At 47.7% G+C, this 15,258-nt stretch overlaps 1 protein-coding gene across 1 annotated transcript in view; it reads left to right on the forward strand.

Annotated features, from left to right (window-relative positions):
* The window catches only part of RELB (RELB proto-oncogene, NF-kB subunit), a 44,991-nt gene that overhangs the window by 23,879 nt on the left and 5,854 nt on the right, over positions 1–15,258 (forward strand). The window contains exons 6-12 of the mRNA XM_064293502.1: positions 2,820–2,977; positions 3,879–3,970; positions 4,121–4,252; positions 5,242–5,346; positions 10,443–10,499; positions 12,295–12,510; positions 15,157–15,225. Of these exons, the coding sequence (XP_064149572.1) occupies positions 2,820–2,977; positions 3,879–3,970; positions 4,121–4,252; positions 5,242–5,346; positions 10,443–10,499; positions 12,295–12,510; positions 15,157–15,225 (829 nt within the window). The remainder of the gene's footprint in view (positions 1–2,819; positions 2,978–3,878; positions 3,971–4,120; positions 4,253–5,241; positions 5,347–10,442; positions 10,500–12,294; positions 12,511–15,156; positions 15,226–15,258) is intronic.

The raw sequence follows: 15,258 nt of genomic DNA on the forward strand, positions 1-15,258 counted from the left end.
ACAGCGACCCTATAGGACAGAGTAGAGCTGCCCCATAGAGCTTCCAAGGCTGTAATCTTTACAGGCTCAGACTGCCACATCTTTCTCCTGCGGAGTGGCCGGTGGGTTCGAACCGCTGACCTTTCAGTTAGCAGCTGAGCACTTTAACCACTGCACCACCAGGACTCCTTTAGATATAATGTTCCAAACCAACCCGCTTGCCGTTGAGTTGATTCTGACTCGTAGAAACCCTATAGGACAGAGTAGAATTTCCGAGGAGTGCCTGCTGGATTCGAATTGCTGACCTTTTGATTAGCAGCTGTAGCTCTTAACCACTGTGCCACCAGGGTTTCCAGATATAATGTCGCTTCAACATGCATCTCCGAAGAATAGACTCCTATGCAGCTACCATATTCTTATGACCCCTAAGAAATGGGCAAAAATTCTGTATCATCATCTAATCCACGGTTCAGATTTAAATTTCCCAGCTGTCCCCAACATGTGTTTTGTAGGTTTTTCTTCCCCGTCAACTCTGGACCCAGCCAAGGTTCATACTTCGTATCTGATTGGCAGGTCTCTTTTGTCTTGCTCCTTTTTTTTTTTTAAAGCTTGAGCTATAATTTATGTATTGTGAAGTCCCTGGTGGTGCAAATGGTTAAGCGCTCGACTACTAACTGAAAGGTTGGCAGTTCAAACCCACCCAAGGCGCCTCGGAAGACAGGCCTGGTGATCTGCTTCTGAAGGGTCACAGCCTTGAAAACGTTATGGAACAGTTCTGCTCTGCACACATGGGGTCGCCAGGAGTTAGAATCTGGTTGGTTATTTCTTTCCTGGTGGTGCAGTGGTTAAGAGCTTGGCTGCTAACCAAAAGGTCGGCAGTTCAAATCCACCAGCCGTTCCTTGGAAACCCTATGGGCAGTTCTCCCCTGTCCTACACGGTCCCTATGAGTTGGAGTCGACTTGACGGCAACTGGTTTGGTTTAGTTTTTTTGATGTTTCTTCATGGTTAAATTCAGAGGGTGCACCTTTAAGAATTTTTTTTGGTGAAAAGATACAAAATAAAACATATGCCACCTCAACAATTTCTACATGTGCAATTCAGTGACATTGATTCCATTCAGATTGTGCACCCATTCTCTTCCTCCTTTTCTGAATTTTCTTCTCCCTTTCACGTAACCTCTAAGGAGCCTTGGTGGTGCAGTGGTTAAGCACTCAGCTGCTAGCCGAAAGGTCGGTGGTTCTAACCTACCCAGCAGCGCTGTGGGAGAAAAGACCTGGCAATCTGCTCCCGTCCAGATTATAGCCAAGAAAACCCTTGGGGGCATTTCCGCTCTGTCACACGGGGTTGCTGTGAGTCAGAATTGACTGAATAGCACCCAACAACAACAGCATAACCTCACTGCCTTGCAAAAAAAAGGAAAACCCGTTGTTGAGTCTATTTCAACTCATAACGACCCTATAGGACAGAGTAGAACTGCCCCATAGGGTTTCTAAGGAGTGGCTGGTGGATTCAAGCTGCCAACCTATTAGTTAGCCGCTGAGCTCTTAACCACCGTGGTACCAGGGCTCCCTCACTGCCCTCGGGGATGCTCCTTTGCAGGGAGGTCACAGAAGTGATACTGTGACCTTCCTGGTGCGCCCCCTTAGGAGCATCGAGTCATTTTGTCCCAACATTGGTGATGCTGAATTTGATCAAAAAGCCCTGGTGGTGCAGTGCTTAAGTTCTCAGCTGCTAACTGAAAGGCAGGCGGTTCGAATCCACCTGCCACTCTGTGGGAGAAAGATGTGGTCGTCAGCTTCTGTAAAGATTACAGCCTTGGAAACCCTATAGGGCAGTTCTACTCTGTCCTATAGGGTCTCTATGAGTCAGAGTTGACTCCAGGGCAATGGTTTTTTCCCAGGTTTGAGTCTGATCACTTGGTTTAGGCGGTGTCCATCAGGTCTGTACCCTGTAAAGGTGCCTTCTCTCTTTGTAATTAGTAAGTCATTTGTGGGGTGCTACTTGGAGACCCTTTGTGCAGACCTCTAAGTGGCCAAAGAAAGTATATCCGTAGGGCCCCCAGGCCACCAACTTGAAGCCTCAGGAAGAGGCTTAGGATCTTGTTGTTGCTGTTAGCTGCCGTCGAGTCAGCCCCCGGCTCATCATGACCCCATGCACAATGGACTGAAATGCAAGGTCCCTGGATGGCAAAAACAGTTTGCACTCAACTTGTAAACAAAAGGTCGGTGGTTCAAACCCACCAAGCAGCACCATGGAAGGAACAGGCCTGGCAACCTGTTTCTGTAAAGATTAAAGCCAAGAAAACCCTATGGACTAGTTGTACTGTGTAACCCATGGGGCCTCCAGAGTCACAAGCCAAAAATAAAAAACCTTAACAATGGAACGAGATGCTGCCTGGTCCCGTAGCATCCCCGTGATCATTTGGGGATATGACTGTTGTGCTCCATAGGGTTCTCACTAGCTGCTTTTAGGAAGTAGATCTCCAGGCCTTTCTTCCTGGTCTGTCTAGGTCTGGAAGCTCCGCTGACACCGGTTCAGCATCATAGCTACACTTAAGCCTCCCCTGACAGATGGGTGGCAACTGCATATGAGGTACATTGGCCAAGAATTGAACCCGGGTCTCCCACACGGGAGGTGAGAATTCTACCACTAAGCCACCATTATCCCGCGTTAGGGTCTTAGAAAGGTCTTAAGGAAACACCTTTGCAAATTATTCCACTATCATATTCTGGTGGAAGATGAGGAACAGGGGTGGCGAGCTGCCAATGACAGTCCCAAGGAGTTCAGGTGGGTACAGGCATCTGCGCTGGGGCCCCAGACAGCACCGGTCTTCCTGCAGCTTCGGGACTGCGGAGGGCTGCGGGAGGTGGAGGTGACAGCGTGCCTGGTGTGGAAGGACTGGCCTCACCGGGTCCACCCCCACAGCCTTGTGGGGAAAGACTGCACTGATGGCGTCTGCAGGGTGCGGCTCCGGCCTCACGTCAGCCCCCGGCACAGGTACCTGACCCCTGATCCCTGACCCCTGACCTTGACCCCTGACCCTTGGTTGTGGAGATTCTGAGGGACTGAGAATCACCCAGGGAAACCTCAGGGTGGAGAGGGGAGGGACCGGCTGTACTTCCTAGATGGGGAAACTGAGGCCTGGGAGGTGGTGGAGGGGCTTACCTACACTTAGAATCAGGGCTGTACCAGGCCTGGAACCCTGTCCCACACATGTTACTTCTCCCCATTTTGTAGACGAGGAAACTGAGGCTCCGAGAGACTTAGAGACACTCTCAAAATGAGCAACTAAAAAGCCTTTTTCAGTGTGCCTGTTGAAATATAATCCTTTAATTCAGGTAAACTGGTATTATTTTTTGGTATTACGTAGGAGCCCTGGTGGTGCAGTGGTTAAGAGCTTGGCTGCTAACCAAAAGGTTGGCAGTTCGAATCCAGCAGCTGTTCCTTGGAAACCCTATGGGGCAGTTCCACTCTGTCCTATAGGGTCGCTATGCGTCAGAATCGGTGGAAATGGGTTTTGTTTTTGTTTTTTTGTATTACTTATTTTTCTTGCTGATTTTTCCTAAGACGTGACTTCACGCTATGACAGTTATATAAGAAAATGAGCCTATAAAAATATCCTTCTGACATGTGGGCTAAAAATAAATATTATTGAAAAAAATTAGTTTCTCAATATAAGTAAGCTATTTCATATCATTTTTAAATTAGAAAAAAAGAATTCTTGACACCCCTGAGGGGTTGAACCTCAGGCCCCTCCTAATGCTGGGACCCCTGGCCTGGGGTGTCTCAGCGCCTCAAAGCTGTGAGCCCTGAGGCAGCATTGGCCGGAGCTCCCGTGGGTCAGGGCTGCCGCCTGTCCCTCACGGGTGTCCCCCCTCCCCCGCCACGGGCCACTCAGCTTTAACAACCTGGGCATCCAGTGTGTGAGAAAGAAGGAGATTGAGGCCGCCATTGAGCGCAAGATCCAACTGGGCATCGACCCTTACAACGGTGAGCCCCCTGCCTTAGCAGGTCACCCTGTGCCCCCAAGCCCTTCACCCTCTCTGCCTGCCCCTGACCTTCTCCAGGCCCCATCTCTTCCCTCTGTCCCCACCCCCAGGGTGTCCCCTCCCACTCAGCCTTCCCACCCCTCCCCCACAGCTGGGTCCCTGAAGAACCATCAGGAGGTGGACATGAATGTTGTGAGGATCTGCTTCCAGGCCTTGTATCGAGACCAGCAGGGACAGATGTGCCGGATGGACCCTGTGCTCTCCGAGCCCGTCTATGACAAGAGTGAGTTGGGGGTGCTGTGCTCATTCAGATTCTCCTTGACCACAGGTACCAGAAAGCCCCACCTACAGAGGTATAAACAAGCAGAGAGTTATTTATTTTTATCTCAATTCTTATGTCTGTTTGCACGATTCAGCTAGTCAGCAATATCAGGTTCTCTTGGTCTTTCCCTCATGGTCATGACATAGCTGCCACAGCTCTGAATATCCTATCTGTGTTCAACACATGGGATGGGCAGGGTTGACCTGTGTGGTTGTGCATGTTGTGGACTGCTCAATTTCAGGGATCAGGATTTACTATGTAGCCTATGTAAATGGGACTTCCTACTGTTGCGCAGTGCACAACCTGTAAAACTGCCCCAGGGTGCCCCAGGGAAGAGGCAGCATACATACTAACTCTTTCTTTTATGAAGAAAAGATCCATCACTGGACAAGCAAGACAACAGTTGTCCACTACAGATTTCAGGGCATTAACCCTCCTCCAGGAACCCTTCTGTGACCCCTGACCCCACCAGCTCTCCCCAAAGCCTGAGGGTCTCCCTTTTGGCCCTCTCCAGACACGGATCAGACCTCAGCATGGAGAAGGACTTGTGAGGCTGTTCTTTGTTATTGTTCTTGTTGTTAGTTGCCATTGAGTTGATTTTGATTGATGGTGACCCTGTGTGTGCAGAGTAGAGTTGCACTCCATAGGGTTTTCAAGGCCATGACTTTGCAGAAGCAAATCACCAGGCCTGTCTTCCGAGGTGCCTGTGGGTGAATTCGAACTGCCATCCTTTCAGCTGATAGTTGAATGCTTAACCATTTGCACCACCCAGGGACTCCCGATTGCCCGTTAGCCCCTCCCATCTGAGCTTCATTGTCCTCCACCTGTACTGCGGGCCCCAGGAGAGTCAGGTCTTGCCATCTCTATTTCCCTCCACCCCAGAGCCCGGGGCATCTGTGATGACTGCATCCCCAGTTCTCTTACATGCCTCTCCGCTCACTCCCTCCCAGAGTCCACAAACACGTCAGAGCTGAGGATCTGCCGGGTCAACAAGGAGAGCGGGCCGTGTACTGGTGGTGAAGAGCTCTACCTGTTGTGTGACAAGGTGCAGAAAGGTGAGGGGCCCAGGCAGTGAGCCCAGCCGAGGCCAGTAGCCAGGGAGCCCAGGAGGGTGAGAGGGTACATTTGTTTCCTAGAGCTGCCGTAACCAGTTGCCTCAAATCCGGTGGCTTAACATGACAGAAACGTATTGCCTCATGGTTCTGGAGGCTAGAAGTTCAAATTCAGGGTGTGACCAAGGCCGGGCTCTCTCTGAGGGTTCTAGAGGAGGATCCTTCCTGGTCTCTTCCAGTTTCTGGTGGCCTCAGGCATTCCTTAGCTTGTGGCAGCATCACTCCAATGTCTGCTTCTGTCTTCCCGTGGTTGTGTTCCTTCTAGGTCTCTCTGTATCTGTGTCTCTTGCTCTCTTTTTTTTTTTTTAAAAAAGAATTTTTTTGTGTGTTTTTGGTGAAGGTTTACACAGCAGTTTAGGTTCTCATTCAACAATTTCTATATAAATTGTGACAGTTTGGTCTTGTATAGGTGATTTTTTTTAAAGAAACAGTACTTGTGGGTGATACTCATTGTTTTTTGAGCCAATTTGTTATTTAGCTACAAGGTGACCTCAGGGGTTAATTTCAGTTCAAGGTTTGAAGAATGTCTCAGGGCAGCAGTCTTGGGGAGTCCTCCAGTCTCAACCAGGTCTGGTTTTTGTTGTTTTTTTAAATGAATTTGAGGTTCGGTTTCACATTTTTTTTTGCCATTCTATCAGGATCCATCTCTTGTATTCCTAATCAGAATGGTCAGTAGTGGTAGCCAGGCACCATCTAGTTCTTCTGGTCTCAGGGTAAATGAGCCTGCAGTTCACGTAGACTATTTGCCCTGTAGACTAGTTTCTTCTTTGAGTCTTTGGTTTTCTTCTCTTTTGCTCCGGACAAGTAGAGACCAACGGTTTTATCTTAGATGGCCACTCACAAGCTTTATAAGACCCCAGACACTACTCACCAAACTAGGGTGTAGAACATGAACTTAGTAAACTATATTGTGCTTATTGACTGAGTTGCCCCACTTGAACATCTTTTTGAGGGACACAAATCAACCACTATCAGAGGATGAGGAGCAGCTGGCTAACTGGTGCGTGGAGTGGCTAGATCCAGAACTCTGACTTCGGAATCAGATACAGCTGATTCCTTCGTTCACTCACTGACTCACCTACTGACTCCCTCCTGTACAAAGACTTAGTTAAAGCCTGTATGCTCAGGCTCACATGGAATTCTAACACAATTTTGAACGAATGAATGACTAAATGAATAGGCACATGGTTATGGGGTGGCTTCTCTCTGCCAGACCCTGTGCTGGGCAGTGCTGGGGACACAGCTGTGACTAAGACAGCCCCAGCCCTGTCCTCATGTGCTCTCAGTCCAGTGGGAGGGAGGGGAAGAGAGGAAGATCATGAATGTAAGTGCTGAGAGGGAAGAAGACAAAGCACTAAGCTAGAATAGTGGAAATACCAGACTGAGCTATCAAGGGAGGCCTTTCAGAGGATGTGCTGTTTGAGCTGAGAGCTGAGGACTGCAGAGGAGATGGGCTGGGACCTGGAAACTGGGGGTCAGGGCAGGGAAACTGCTCCAGGTGTGGCTGAACACTAGAGGTGGGTGTGAGTTCTCGTCCATCATTCATTCACTGGCCCATCCTGGGCAGGTGATTTCACTGCTCTGAGTCTCCATTTACTCATCTCTGAAATGGGCTGTGGGGATGAGATGAGATCCCAACGGCCCAAGAACCACAACTATAGCACTGGTGTTTACCGAGGACTTTCTGAGTGTGCCAGGCTTGGAGCTGGTTGTTGTTGTTAGTTGTTGTTGAGTCATCTCCGACTCATGGTGACCTTATGGGTAATAGAACAAAAGGTTGCCTGGTCCTGTGCCATCCTCATGATCGTTTGAGTCCATTGTTTTGGCTGTTGGGTCGATCTACCTCACTAAGGGTTTCCCTCGTTTTTCCTGACCCTCTGCTTTGCTAGGAGTCTGTAGGTGGTGCAAACAGTTAAGCGCTTGACTACTAGCTGAAAGGTTGGTGGCCTGAAATGACCCAGAGGCACCTGGCAAGACAGTTGTGGTGATTGACTTCTGAAAGGTCAAAGCCTTGAAAAGCCTATGGGGCAGTTCTACTCTGTACACATGGGGTCATCATGAGTTGAAATCAACTTGATGGCAACAAACAACTACTGCTTTTCCAAACATGATGTCCTTTTCTAGCGACTGGTCTTTCCCAAAGACGCGACCAAAGTAAGCGAGCTGAAGTCTCGCCATCCTCCCTTCTAAGGAGCATTCTGGTTGCATTTCTTCTAAGACCAACTTGTCTGTTCTTCCGGCAGTCCACAGTATATTCATTTTTTTAAATTTTTTGCCAACACCACAATTTGAGTGCATCAATACTTCTGTCTTCCTTTTTCGTTGTCCCCCTTTCGCATACATATGAATCGATCAAAAATACCATGGCTTGGGTCAGCTGCACCTTAGCCATCAAAATGTCATCTTTGCTTTTTAGCACTTTAAAGAGGCCTTTTGCAGCAGATTTGCCCAATGCAGTACATCTTTAATTTCTTGATTGTTGCTTCCACGGACATTGTTGATTCAAGTAGAATGAAATCCTTGACAACCTAAATTTTTTCTCTGTTTATCATGATGTTGCTTATTGGTCCATTTGTGAGGATCTCCATTTTCTTCACGTTCAGGTTATAATCCATACTGAAGGCTGTGGTCTTTGACCTTCGTCAGTGAGTGCCTCAAGTCTTTCTTTTCAGCAAGCGAGGCTGTATTGTCTGCATTAGTAATGGGAACAATTACATCTACCATCGACTGAGTGCCAATTGGAAATGCTGGTGGCGTAGTGGTTAAGTGCTACGGCTGCTAACCAAAAGGTCTGTGGTTCAAATCCACCAGGTGCTCCTTGGAACCTCTATGGGCCAGTTCTGCTCTGTCCTATAGGGTCGCTATGAGTCGGAATCAACTTGATGGCAGTGGGTTTGGTTTTGGTTTGGAAGTGCCTATTATATACTACGTCCTCTTCTAAGCCCTTGACTTGGTTTGACTCATTTAACTCTAGTAACAACCGTGTCTAGTCGGTACTATTATTATGCCTCTGTTAAGGTAAGAAAAGAAGTCCCTGGTTGGCACAAATGTTTAAGTGTTCAACTACTTGCTGAAAGGTTGACAGTTCAAGTCCGTCCAGAGGGTCATAGGAAGAAAGGCCTGGCGATCTGCTTCTGGAAGGTCACGGCCTTGAAAACTCCCTGTAGCAGTGCTGCTCTGCACACATGGGGTTACCAAGCACCAGAACTGACTCGGTGGCAACTAACAGCAACAACAACAAGGTGAGGAAACTGGTCCAGAAATATCAGGTGACTTCCCTAACTCGACTCCAGCAAAGCTGGTGGGTACGAGCTCTAGTTTGTTGGGATTCCCATTCTGGCTCTGTCATTTCCTGGCTGTGTGACCTTGGAGAAATGGCTTCCCTTTCTGTGCCTTGGTTTCCTTCTCTGTTTAATGGGGCCTAATGGTACCTTCTTCATAGGGTTGCATGAGGCTTAGAGGCAATCTGTGTGGGCCTGACACATACAAAGCCTCAGTACATGGACTAAGTGTATAAGAGACAATACAATAAGGCAAGAAAAAGAAATAACAAGCAGAGTAGCATACTGAATCCTGACTGTCCTGCTACCAGCTGTGTGACCTTGGAAAAGTCTCTTAACCCCTCTCAGCCTTGATTTCCCCATCTTTAAAGTGGATGTGCAGAAGAGAGTTAACATTGCAGGCCTGAGACTGCTATCCTTGGAAAGACCTGTTTACAAGGTCCTTGGCTAGTGTCTAGGAACTTGGATTTTCAGAGGATTCCCACGATTCCCTGATAAAAATGGCTCACTGTGCCTCAGCTGTTTGTACAAACATCGTGGTTTATGCTGAACACCTCCTTTCCTTCTGAGAGGCTGGAATTTCCTATGTGCCTGGCTACCTACCGGTTGCCATCGAGTTGACTCTGACTCATGGTGATCCCATGAGTGTCAGAGTAGAACTGTGCTCCACAGAGTTTTTAATGACTGATTTTTTTCAGAAGTAGACTGCCAAGTCTTTCTTCTTCCTCTTTTTTAAAATAATATTTTATTGTGTTTTTGGTGAAAGTTTACCCAGCAAATTCGGTTCCCATTTAATAATTTTTATACATATTGTCAAGTGCCATTGGTTACATTTTTTACAATGTGTCCACATTCTCACTGTTTTCATTCTGGTTGTTCTGTTTCCATTAATCTAGCTTCCCTGCCACCTCTTACCTTCTCATCTTTTTGTTTTTTTTTAATTTTATTGTCCGTTAGGTGATAGTTTACAGTGCAAAGTAGTTTCTCATTCAAAAATTCCTACACAAATTATTTTCTGGGATTGTTTGCAATCGCAGCAATGTGTCAGCACTCTCCTTTCTACCTCAAGTTCTCCGCGACCATTCGTCCAGTTTTCCTGTCCCTTTCTGCCTTCTTGTCTTTGCTTTTGTGCGGTTGTTGCCCATCATCTTTGCTTTAGGGTAAATGTTGACCATTTGACCCTGTATAGATGATTTTTTAAAGGAGCACAGTACTTACAGGTGATGTTTATTTTATGAGCCAATCTGTTATTTAGCTGAAAGGTGACCTCTGGGTGTGGTTTCCATACAAAGTTTAAAGGATATTTCATGGTGATAGTCTAGGCCTTTCTTCTGAGGTGCCTCTGGGTGGACTTGAACCTCCAACCTTTCTGTTAGCAGCTGAGCATGTTAACCATTTGTACCATCCAGGGACTCCTGGGTGCCGGGCAGAGGGTGCCTACGCGACCAGCCTCCAGTAAAAATCCTGGGTGCCGTGTCTCTGTAAAAAACGCTCTGGGGGAGGTGTTTGACCTCCTCTAACTTCACAGGGGGAAGGAGATCAAGATCAACAGCCCAAGGCTGATTCCTATGAGGCAGAGGTCAGACATGCCTTCTCTCTCCGCCATCTTTACCAATCCTGACACCAACTGTCTCTCCCACTGCACTCTCCACTTCCCTGCTGGGTTTGATAATTTATTGCAATGGCCACACAGAACTCACAGACCATATTCAATATTATGGGTCTATTAGGGAAGTAACAATTATCACTCATGCTCAGGTAAACGCAGGATACAGTTCTTCCATCAGGACAGCCTCTTCCCAGTCATGCTCGCAGGTACGTCTCTTTGTGGCCCTCGGCCTCTGCCCAAAGTCACTCAGCTTTCTCTTTCCTTAGGCCGGGACACCCACTGCAGTGTCTCCTGCTGCTGGGTCTCTGCCACCAGGTCTCACTGTCTGCAGTGTTACAGCTCTCTCTCTTTCTGTCTCCTGTTTCCAGGAGCTTCTTAGTACAGGGATCCCAGGTCCAAAGGATGCACTGTCTGCTTCTGGCTGTCCTTCCTGGTTGGTGGTGGGATCTTCTCTCTCTCTTCTCCGGGGTGGCTCATTTCAAGCCAAGCAGGATGGGAATAAATGACCAATCCCTTTAGTGGGCCACAATTACCCTATCACACAGTCTTGCCAAATCACTTGCGTGGGAGTTACAAGACCATGGTGAGAAAGGTCACACAAAAGGGATACATCACACTGCAGTCTCTGAGTTTCTTGGTAGACAACACTTCACAGGGGTTGTCACAACTTGTCACTGGGGGAATTAAGTGAATCTTGTGTGACTCCACTGGGAGAGACTCTTGGAAGCTTATGTCTGGCCTCCTCTGGACTTTGCACCATGTACCTTCTCCCTCTGCTGATTGTGCTTTGTATCTTTTCACTGTAACGAATTAGAGCCTTGAGTACAACTGTATGCAGAGTCTGGTGACTCCTCCCAGTGAATCTTCAAACCTGAGGGTACCCATGGGGACACTGATTCTCTCTGCCTCTTCAAACCAAACGCCAAACCCGCTGCCATCATGTCGATTCTGACTCATAGCAACCCTGTAGGACAGAGTAGAGGTGCCCCATAGGGTTTCCAAGGCTGGAATCTTTACAGAAGCAGACTGCCACATCTTTCTCCTGCGGAGCGGCTGGTTGGTTTGAACCACCAACCTTTCAGTTAGCAGCCGAGTGCTTAACCACTGCGCTACCAGGGCTCCTGTTAGGTGTGTTAAATGAGGATTACATGAGAAAATGTATTTTAAAAAATACGTAAAACACTTAGTGACTAGCACACAGGAGGTACTCAGCAAAAAGTTAGCTGCGGCTATGATGCGTTCTATTTTAAAAAAAATACAAGTTGCTGTCGAGTCGATTCTGACTCTTGGCGATTCCACACGTGTCAGAGTAGAACTGTGCTTCGTGGATTTTATTTATTTAATAATTTATTTCATTTTTGTTGTTGAGAATATACACAGCAAAAACATGCATTCAACAGTTTCTAAATGTGCAATTCAGAGACATTGATTACATTCTTTGAGTTGTGCAACAATCCTCATCCGCCTTGTCTGGGTTGTTCCTCCCCCATTAACATAAACTCACTGCCCCCTGAGTTTCCTATCTAATCTTTCCGGTTGCTATTGTACATTTGATCCTATATAGATCTTAAAAGAGCACAAAGCTCAAGGCAACATTCTTTACTAGTTTTTTTTTTTCCCCCTAAGTTTTATTTATTTTGTGGTTGTTGAGAGTATACACAGCAGAACATTCAAATTGTTTGATTTTAAGAGGACTCCAGGGGATTTTTTGGTTTAAAGTTTAAAGATTATCTTAGGGCAATAGTTTTGGCTATTCGTGGGTTTTCAGTGGCTGATTTTTTTTCAGAAGGAGATCACCAGGCCTTTCTTCCAAGGTACCTCTGGGTGGACTTGAACTGCCAGTGTTCTGGTTAGCAGCCAAGGCTGTCAACCAATTGCACCATCCAGGGTCCCAGTTTTGTTCTTAGGAATATTGATATTGATTCTGGGGGAGGCTGAGTGTGTTGGGGGCCAGGCAGGCTGGCCCTCCTGGCTCAGCTGACGACTCCACCTTCCTGCCAGAGGACATATCGGTGGTGTTCAGCACGGCCTCCTGGGAAGGCCGGGCCGACTTCTCCCAGGCTGATGTGCACCGCCAGATTGCCATCGTGTTCAAGACACCACCCTACGAGGACCTGGAGATCACTGAGCCTGTGACCGTCAACGTCTTCCTGCAGCGGCTCACCGACGGGGTCTGCAGCGAGCCACTGCCTTTCACCTACCTGCCTCGGGACCACGGTAACCACGGCAACCCAGAGTGCCCACTGCCCCCGGGACCCAGGCCTTTAGCCTTGCTTTGAGTGGCCCAGAGGGGAAAGGGGGAAGAGGCAGAAGCAGAACGCAGGCTCAGAGCCAGATAGTCAATTCCGACTCACAGCAACCCTACGTGTTACAGAGTAGAATTGCCCCGTAGGGTTTCCTCAGCTGTGGTCTTTACAAGGGCGGTCATCATTCCTTTCTTTTGAGGGACCCCTGGATGGGCTTAAACTGCCAACTTGCCATCCTTTCATTAGTGATCAAGTACTTAACTGTTTGCACTGCGCAAGGATTCCAAGAGTTATGTTGTTGTCGTTGGGTGCTCTCCAGTCAGTTCTGACTCACAGTGACCCCGTGTAACAGCAGACCTTCCCCGCAGGGTTTGCAAGGCTGTGAACATTACGGGAGCAGGCTGCTAAGTCTTTCTCCCTGGGAGCCACTGAGTGGCTTCAAACCGCCAACCTTCTGGTTAGCAGCAAGGGCTTAACCATTATGCCACCAGGGGAGCCAGGTAGACTGGGGTTCAAATCCTGGCTCTGCTGCTTACCAGCTGTGTGAGCTTTGCCTTTCCAAACCTCAGTTTCCTCCTGTGCAAAATGGAAATCTTCTCTTCCTGTCTCTGTTTTTTTTTATAACTTATTTGTTGTTGAGGAGAATATACACAGCAAAACATACGCCAGTTGAACGGTTTCTACATGTACGATTCAGTGACACTGATTACATTCTTCCAAGTTGTGTGACCATTCGCACCCTCCTTTTCTCAGCTGTTCCTCCCCCATTAACATAAACTCACTGCTTTAAAAGAGAAAGCTCATAAACTTTCTCTCTAATCTTTTGAGTTGTTGTCAGTGTGATCCCATATATCTGTTGCCGTCCAGTTGATTTCAACTCACAGCGACCCTATAGGACAGAGTAGAACTGCCCCGTGGGGTTTCCAGGAAGCGTCTGGTTGATTCGAACTGCCAACCTTTTGGTTAGCAGCTGGACGCTTAACTACTGTGCCACCATGGATAGATCGTAAAAGAGCACAATGCTCAAGGCAGGCATTCTTTACTAGTTAAGTTAAACTTCTGTTTAGTTTTAAGAAGACTTCAGGGGATACTTTTGGTTTAAGGTTTAAAGATTATCTCAGGGCAATAATTTAAGGGGTTCATCCAGCCTCTATGGCTCCAGGAAGTCTGGACTCCGTGGGAATTTGAACTTCTGGCAAAATGGAAATCTTGATAGTACCTGTCTCATGGTATTTTGGAAGCATTCAATCATTCATCCCCTCAACATGTCTGTTCATGCCCAGCCCTGAGCCAGGCAGTGCTGGGGACACAGGAGTGACCAAGACAGCACCGGCTCTGCCTTCATGAGGTTCACAGACTGTCCCCATACAGTGATGACCAGAGTAGCCAGGACTGGGATGGAGAAGCTCAGGGGGCTCTGAGAGCCCAGAGTGGGCACCTGACCCAGCCTGAGGGGTTAGAGAGGGGTTCCTGGAGGAGGGGACAGCTGAACTGAGGCTGGGAGAAAGACTAAGTGGTTCTCCAAGGAAGTGGTGGCAGTTGAGGAAGCATGTTTTAAACAATGGGAACAGCAAGCGCAAGGCCCTGAGGCAGGATTGTGCCTGGGGTGTTCCAGGAACTGCAAAGACCAGTGTAGTTGGACCTGAGAGAAGAAGGATACCTAGGAAATGAAATCAGGGAGAAAAGATGGAGGGAGGTGAGGAGAGTGGCAGATGAGTTCTTTAGGTTTCATGTTGTTAGGTGCCGTCGAGTAGGTTCCGACTCATGGCGATCCTATGCACAACAGAACGAAACACTGTCCGGTCCTGCACCATCCTCACAATCCTTGCTATGCTTGAGCCCATTGTTGCAGTCACTGTGTCAATCCACCTCGTTGAGGGTCTTCTTTTCCGCAGACCCTGTACTTTACCAAGCATGATGTCCTTCTCCAGGGACTGATCCCTCCTGACAAAATGTCCAAAGTATGTAAGTTGCAGTCTCGCCATCCTTGCTTCTAAGGAGCATTCTGGTTGCACTTCTTCTAAGGCAGATTTGTTCGTTCTTTTGGCAGTCCATGGTATATTCAATATTCTTCACCAACACCACAATTCAAAGGCGTCAATTCTTTTTCAGTCTTCCTTATTCATTGTCCAGCTTTCACATGCATATGATGCGATTGAAAATGCCATGGCTTGGGTCAGGTGCACCTTAGTCTTCAAGGTGACATCTTTGCTTTTCAACACTTTAAAGAGGTCCTTTGCAGCAGATTTGCCCAATGTAATGCGTCTTTAGGTTTCATAGATCCTGAAAAGGAGTCCCTGGGTGGTGCGAATGGTTAAGTGCTTTGCTACTAGATGAAAGGTTGGCAGTTGGAACCCACGCAGAGGCACCTCAGAAGGTCACAGCCTTGAAAACCCTATGGAGCAGTTCTCTGCACATGAGAGATTGCCATAAGTTAGAATCTACTGGAGGGCAACTAACAGCATGAGGTACTAGAAGCCAATTTGAGTTTTATTCCGATTAAGATGCAGGCATCTGTCTGCATTGATTAGCCAAGAACTGGAATAGCTCCGCAATTTCTTGGACTTTATAATTCTTTATTAATATTGACGGATTACTCTTCGTGTCTCTGGCACAGACAGCTACGGCGTGGACAAGAAGCGGAAACGAGGGATGCCTGATGTCCTTGGGGAGCTGAACAGCTCTGGTGCGTCCCCTCTGCCCTTTCCCATGTCCATCC

This window comes from Loxodonta africana, chromosome 11 (assembly GCF_030014295.1).
Source record: "Loxodonta africana isolate mLoxAfr1 chromosome 11, mLoxAfr1.hap2, whole genome shotgun sequence".
Taxonomy (NCBI): Eukaryota; Metazoa; Chordata; class Mammalia; order Proboscidea; family Elephantidae; genus Loxodonta; species Loxodonta africana.